Source organism: Elephantulus edwardii, unplaced genomic scaffold, assembly GCF_000299155.1.
Source record: "Elephantulus edwardii isolate Elephantulus edwardi_28Jun2011 unplaced genomic scaffold, EleEdw1.0 scaffold00049, whole genome shotgun sequence".
NCBI lineage: Eukaryota > Metazoa > Chordata > Mammalia > Macroscelidea > Macroscelididae > Elephantulus > Elephantulus edwardii.
This window is the reverse complement of record NW_006399799.1, coordinates 12,722,591-12,729,737: the sequence shown is the minus strand read 5'-3', so window position 1 is coordinate 12,729,737 and position 7,147 is coordinate 12,722,591. Positions and strand designations below refer to the sequence as shown.

The 7,147-nt window shown below is 46.4% G+C and overlaps 1 protein-coding gene across 5 annotated transcripts in view; it reads right to left on the bottom strand.

The window, feature by feature from the left end:
* Nucleotides 1-595: 595 nt before the first annotated feature.
* Nucleotides 596-7,147, bottom strand: part of NFYC (nuclear transcription factor Y, gamma) — a 34,258-nt gene continuing 27,706 nt past the window's right edge. For 2 of the 5 annotated variants that reach the window (XM_006886513.1, XM_006886514.1), the window contains 3 exons: nt 5,637-5,744; nt 2,238-2,297; nt 902-1,021 (listed from right to left, as the gene is read on the bottom strand). In XM_006886513.1, coding sequence (XP_006886575.1) covers nt 902-1,021; nt 2,238-2,297; nt 5,637-5,744 — 288 coding nt within the window. Of the gene's footprint in view, nt 1,022-2,237; nt 2,298-5,376; nt 5,432-5,636; nt 5,745-7,147 lie in introns of all 5 variants that reach the window. The other 3 variants (XM_006886510.1, XM_006886511.1, XM_006886512.1) reach the window with 3 other exon arrangements.

The following is a 7,147-nucleotide window of genomic DNA, read 5'->3' as shown; positions in this document are numbered from 1 at the left end:
TCTCTCAGTCCCAGCTCATCCACAGTGGAGCCCCCCCCCCCTCCAGCCACTTAGCCTGTGGGCAAGCATTCCCAAGCACAGTGTCCCCCAGACACAGAAATCCAGACTCTAAATTATCTAAAATGAGATTTATTGCATTTCATGCAGTCTTAAATCCATGCAGCAAAGGAGACCAGCACATTTTATTTAATGCATTTAAAAAATAAAGTTATAAAATGAGGGTAAGGGAAGGTCAAACGGACAAATGCACAAAGTTCTAGTCTCCTTGGGTCCCCAGGAGTGGATGGGTTGAAACCAGCACTCTCCATGGGAAATGAGTTTATCTTTTAAATTTAAGGAATGTTTCCATGGCCTCTGATGCAAATATACGGAGCTCTGGGGCAAGAGCATGGGATGATCAGAGAACCACTAGTGAAAAAGCAGGTACATACATTCACCTAATTTAATCTGAGGGTAGAACAGGGCAGCAAATCCTGGAGGCAGTAGTTGTTTCAAGAGCCAGGAGATGGTAACATACACCCCTGGGAAGATTTGCTCCTAAAGGGAAGTGGCATGAGAACCACCACAAAAACAAAAACCAAAAGAAGTATTTCTTCAACCACACTCTTCAAGAAAATGCCATAAATATGTTATTTAATATTTCCATTTCATAGCATTGGACACATAGCTCAATATACTGAAATATTGATTCCTTGGATGGAAAAAATGGGAAAGGAAATAAAAAATACTGCATATTTCTGTTGAAGAATCTCAGCCCCAGGTGTGGGGTATAGTGCACCAGTGTCCTAGCCTGCAGGAGGCGCTGAGGTCGGCCGGGTCCGTTGGGGAGGGAGGCTGTGGCCATCGCCCAGGCTGTATGGCAAAAACTGTTGGGTGTCCTTGGCCTTGCCAGCTCAAGCCCTCAATCGCCAGTCACCTGAGGGGTCTGCCCATCGGAGGGCTGGTTGGCTGACTGGATGAACATGGGCTGGGCGAGGTCCTGGCCTGCAGGCATGGTGACTTGCTGGATCTGGTAGAGCTGCTGCGAGGGGTGGAGAGGAGAGAGTGAGGTCACCCCTGAAAAGAGGGGCATGTGGCTCCCTATGGGGTCTCCAGTTGGTTGGGGGCCCCAGACACCTCAACCACCACCCACTGCAAGGCATCAGAGGGAGGAGAAGGTGAGGAGCTCTGTTGGGGTTGGGAGCAGCAGACACAGGAGCCTCCACCTGAGTGCGAGGGGAGGTGTGTGGTGGGCAGGGCAGAGGTGCAGGGAGCGGAATTTCCTGCGGCTTTCACTTCTCTGAGCTCTGCCTCTCCTGTTAGCTCAGAGCCTGGAGCTTGCTGCACGCTGTTCCTCTGTGACAAACACAAGCAATTTGAACCACTGTACCAGCAGCTTGGAAGTCGGCATTTCCCCCAAATACTGGTAACCCTCGCTGAAGGGGCAGTAGTATTACCCCTTCTCCTTTCCTCAGGGTATCTGGCCCAGGTGGAGGCTACGCTAAAACTATAATTTCTACACAGGCTCCGCAGAGAAGGTGGCCTGAGACTAAACACATCACCAAAGACCTGCGAGGGGTGGAGAAGATATTCTTAAGGCCACTTAGGAAGGTTGGAGCCAACTAGCCTCTTGGTTTCTCAAGTGCCTCCAACAGAAAGCAAGAGTGTCAACAGCTCCACAGGAGTTCTGGCAAGCCAGAGTGGTCCTGACACTGCGCTCTCTCCTTTCTGGGCAGCAGAGAGCAAAAGCTTGGGCATGACATCCTGTCATGGTCCTGGGGTCTCTTGGACCTTAGTGTGAAGAGAAATGGGGACAGGAAAAGGAACGATTCCGTCTTTGTTAAGAATCTAGAATTACCAAATTCTGGGCACTGAAGTAGTTTTTGAGATCACATGTGCCCTGTATTTCAACTAATCCATGCTATTAAGCAGCAGCATGGCTTAAAGGAAAAAACAGCCTTAGGGAAACAAGAGACAGTCATTCTAGGCCTGGCTCTGCAACAAACAAGTGAGCATGGGTAAGGCACGCCTGCCCTTTGGGCTCAGTTTACTGATCCATAAAATGGAGATTTTGACTATAATATGTTCAAGACTACTTTTGACTCCTTCAAATCTATAAAGGATGGGTCTCCTTATTTAAAGATTGTTTCACCAATTTCTGTGTGTTCATTGCTACTAAAGGACAGAACATTTGTTCTCGCCATCTGAATTCACCCATAATTCCTCCACCATTTTCTTATCCAGGCTGGATGCCCTACCTGTCCATCTGTGAACTGGCTGAACTGCTGCTGTCCCTGCTGGACCTCTGTCTGTGTGATCTGCAGGAATCAAGATGACAAAACAGACATGTTAGCTACAGGACCTGGTCCATTAGGCCATCAACCCACCACCCAAAGAGTATCATAAGATGTTAAATGAGACAATGAGTGAGGTACGGCAACAAGAGGTTCTCAAAAGCAAGAGCCCTCCCCATCCCTCGACAATGATGGCTACCCAAAAAGCTGGCACCACGCAGCACACAGAGGAGGACATAATGGATGCATGCCTTCTGCACTCATCTCCAAATGTGCGCCTCCTTCTCCAACCATCTACCCATTTATTCCAACTCTTCCTGAGGTTGGAGACCCAAGTCAAACAGAAAATATAGCTCCTAAGTGTTGCCCTGACAGGGTTTAGGCACAAGCCCTTTCAGGCAGCAAAGGAACATTATAAAATAGTGGGCAAAGTGGTGAGTGGCCTCTTTCACTCTTGGAAGGTGGGCTCCAAACCAAACCTTTCTATCACTCAGATTATGTGACTGGAATATGAAACACCCTGGCAAGCAGAAGGTGCTGGCCTCAGCAGCCCTGATGGCCAACCAAAAAAAGGACTTTTTCCAAAAGAACATGTGCCCATCTGGGCCAAGGGAGGGGAGGACAACTGGGGCCCCAGAATGAAAGGTAAAGCAAGAGACCTTCAGCACACATCCACAAGATTTTGTATGGGTTTTTATCTGAGTGGATTTTGAAATAAAGGTACTGACTTGTAGAATTGCTGCACAGTCACAAATGTTGGGTACCACCTGGCAGACAGGAAAGACTGGAGTGTTACAGTGAGCGTGTGTAGCGATGGAATCTCTTAACTAGTTAGGTCTTGAAATCATGACAGCCAAACTGCAAGGTGGGGACTGTCCCCAGGAATGCCCTCAAAATGGCCAAAAAGACCCTTAAACAGGCCCATCCCGGAGGCTATGAGGACACAATAGGGAAAGAGGGTAGAAGGGCTCCTTGAGGTTTCTTCACTACTGTTCTGTTTCTAGTCTCTTTCAGTGTGTAAGATGTCAAAGCAGGAGCTACAGTTGGTCTTTGTACTATTAATGCAAAGTAAGCATTTAAGAGATGTCTGCAGAATAAAAACAACATGCCTGCGACAAATGCAAAATACTCCTCATAGTCACATCCACCTAAAAAGTCTTTGTTGTTGTTATGTGTCTAGTCGCCTGCAACTCATAGCGACCCTAGGCACAACAGTCCTAAACCTTATTCTATCCCGTGCCAATCTTACTGTCTCCCACACACTTATCCCATTACCCCAGTCACTGAGTCAATCCATCTCATCGAGGGTCTTCCTCTCCTGCGCTGTCCCTCCACCCTCCCAAGCATGACATCCCTCTCCAAGGACTGATCCGCCTTGCTACATGTACAAAGCATGTCAGACGAAGCTTCAGAATCCTTGCCTCCAAGGAGCAGCCTGGTTTCACCCTCTCCAGGATGAACTTATTTGTTATCCTTGCAGTCCATGGTATATTCAATACTGTTCTCCAGCACCCTAGTCACTGTCCAGCTTGCTGAAACATAGCAAGTAACTGCAAAGACCATGGCCTGGATCACGTGCAGCTTAATTTCCAGACTGACATCACTGCTCTTCAGTACTTTGGAGAGGTCTCTGACAGCAGACTTTCCCCAATGCAATTTGTCTTTAATTTCCTGGTTGCTGTTACCAAGAAAGCGGATTTTAGAGCCAAGAAAACTGAAGCTGTTGACAATCTCATTCTCTTCACCATCCATACTGATGCTGCCAATCAACCCAGTGATGAGAAATCTTTGTTTTCTTGATGTTGATCTTCAATCCATATAGGAGGCTGTAGTCCTTGACCTTCTGAAGCAAGAGCTTCAGGTCCTCCTTAGTTTCAGCAAGGAGGGTTCTGTCATCTGGGTAATGCAGACTGATGATGAGTCTTCCTCCAATGCTGATGCCACACTCTTCCTCACAGAGCCCAGCCTCCCAGATAATCTGTTCTGCATATAAACTGAAAAGATATGGAGATAGGATACATCCCTGGTGCATACCTTTCCCAATTTTGAACCATGAGGTATTTTCTTGCTCTGTTCTGATGACTGCCTCCTGATCCAAGTATAGGTTTTACATAAGCACAATCAAGTGTTCTGGGATTCCCATTCTTCTCAGAGTCAGCCCCATTTTATTGTGATCTTAATTACCTTTAAATTCTAGTTGCAGATGAGTCTTTCCCAGTATTCACTCAACAAAGCTCCACTCCAGGCTGCCTATATTACAGTGTGTTCTAAAAGAGACTTTACTTGCTCTCTGGTGTTTCCATCTTGCTCCCCTCTCTTCTCTCTGTACATGCAACTCTCCCTACTTTTTTATTTTCTCTTTCCCAGAATGACTTCTGAAAGAAGAACCCCTCCTTTCTCATTTCCTCCCACACTCATGCCATAAAAGATCTTGCGATCCCAGGAAAGAATCTATAAGGCTGGGTCTTTTAAAAAGGAGATGAGAGAAGGGAGGGTACACAAGGGTGTGTCCGGTCCTGTGATGTGAATGTGGTTGGTGAGCTCAAAGGAGATGATGGAAAAGCCCAAGTCCTTAGGCAAGCCAGGGGATGGGGTTTCAAAGGGCCTTTTAATGATCCCAGAGACTATATGAAACGTAGAAACCTTGCTTTTGGCTCATCCCTCACATCTTCCCAAATGAGATCTTTGGAGACCTGCTCTACAAACTCAGCTTTGTCACTACTGACAATAGATACATCACTGGAAATGCAACTGGGCCAGACAGGTCCAGCTCTTAAACGATTGCTGCTTTTTTTGGGTCTGAGGCAAAAGACTCCATTAACAATGCCTCCTCTTGACCAGCATCTCCCTACCCCTTCAAATGATGCCCATACCATGTACTCTCTTAAGTCCAGGGAGGCAGCCTTCAGCATCTGTGACTCCTAAACTTCAGTATCTTAGCGTACGAGAGGGCCAATTACTCTGATTAGGGATGCTCGACAAGGAAGACAACAAGGGCACAGGAGGTGCCAGGACACAACAGCTCTTCAGATTTAAAGAAAGAAACTCAGCCTGATGACTAGACAGCCTAAGATGCTTCCTCCAGTCAAACAAGCATATACACATGTAAGACTTTGTTCAAGTATTCTCAGGATTCCCTGACTTGCATTTCTTTTCCCCTTTGAGAACAGGATGGATTCATATTTTTAATCCAATACTCCAATTATCCCCAACTGTTCCTTGGGGTGCAGAACAGATGTGAAAGTGTAGAGTTGACTCTTGCTGAAAGATGAGATCAGAGTTGTGAGCTGAGTACCCTTTTCTAGTCAGATACTAGCTCCTGCTGGTTCTCTAATAGAAGCCATGAATCACTGGGTAACATACCTGTTGGGCATTGGTGGCAAGGGTCTGGATCTGTCCCTGTACGACTTGGGTGCCTGATACAGGCTGAGCTAAGCGAATATACTGCAGCTGGCCGGCATTCAGCTGCACCTGTGGGCATGGGACAGAGAAACAGGAGACTGAGTGCAACTTCAATCAGGCAAAGTAACCATGGTCAGAGAGATGCTGGCTACCCACTACTACCCAGCTCTCCAAAAAAGTCCACCCTAAAAAAAGGTTCTTTTTAATAGAAGCAAAAAAAGCAAAACTCAACATTCCATCCCACAAGCCACACAACTCAAACAGAGATTATGTTTTCTGAATGTACCTTAGAACAAATTTCCAAAGGATCTTTTACCTACATGAGAACAGCAGGGATACATCCTCATCATTTGCTGGTTCCTGACGGTTTGATCACAACTCATCTTAGGAATGCATCACAATGACTGATATTCTTGAACACACGCACCTTACTTACATGCAGGCCTCTTTCCCTTCCATCTCCGTATTTTCCCACCTGGCCTTACTGATCCAATTTCATGAAGAGCTCTAAGGTCTATCAGGGACGCAAAGCAACAGGCCATTACCCTAACCCTCCTAGTATGCAGAGTCACATGCTGCATTTCCGGGGGGAAAAGCTGGCTTGCTTTACTGTCACTGTTCCCAGGAGCCAGGACCAATGGGGGTCTGTGGAACTTTCAGATCTTTGGTGTTCAGCACTAGCTTCTGGCCAAACACTTCCCAAGGGGAAGCTGAATCAATAAGCCTTTCACAGAAAAGCTCATCATGGGAAACCAAAGCAACAAAAATGCCCTTAGAGTCCCTCAGCTTACGATTAAATCTCAGATAATACAATAATACCACATGCTGCATTTAATTGTGTGCTAAAAGTCTTAACTTGGGCTCTCAGCAGCACTGCTTCCAGTCTGCGGATGAAGACAGGCCCAGGCTGATACAATATGAGAGGAACTATGGCACGAAGCTGAAGGTTGGAGACCTCCCACAACCATGATGGGTGGGGGGGGTGTGTGTGAGAGAAACTCTGGGAGCACAGACAAATTTGGGTTATCTGCCTTCCCAGTCTGACTCTGTTGTAGGAGTTTCCCTGAGGCTGACAACCAAAGGTCCTGCCTCTTTACCTTTGAGCAAACTGTTTTTCTTGAAAAACAAATTCTATTGCAGTGAATTCAAGAAGAAAATGCTGAAAGGCTGAAGTTGCAGTCCTGAGTTAAAGCAAACGGCTTCTCTGGAATGCCCAGCCTCAAAAAAGTATTTGAACCACCAAGGAAAGACTAAAGCTGAAGTTCTTGGTACATCAGTCCAGAATTGTCTGGATGAGGCAAAATGGGGAGGGGGAAGAAAAAATCATCTATGCTTATTTGTTAAGCATCTGTTTCAAAGGAGCCAAGAGTAGTATGACCTGTAGTCATTTTTGTCCCCATGAATATGCCATGAGGAACTGCTAAATGGTGTGGTGTCAAGTCTAAAATTCTCGACCTAAATCCCCCAATTCA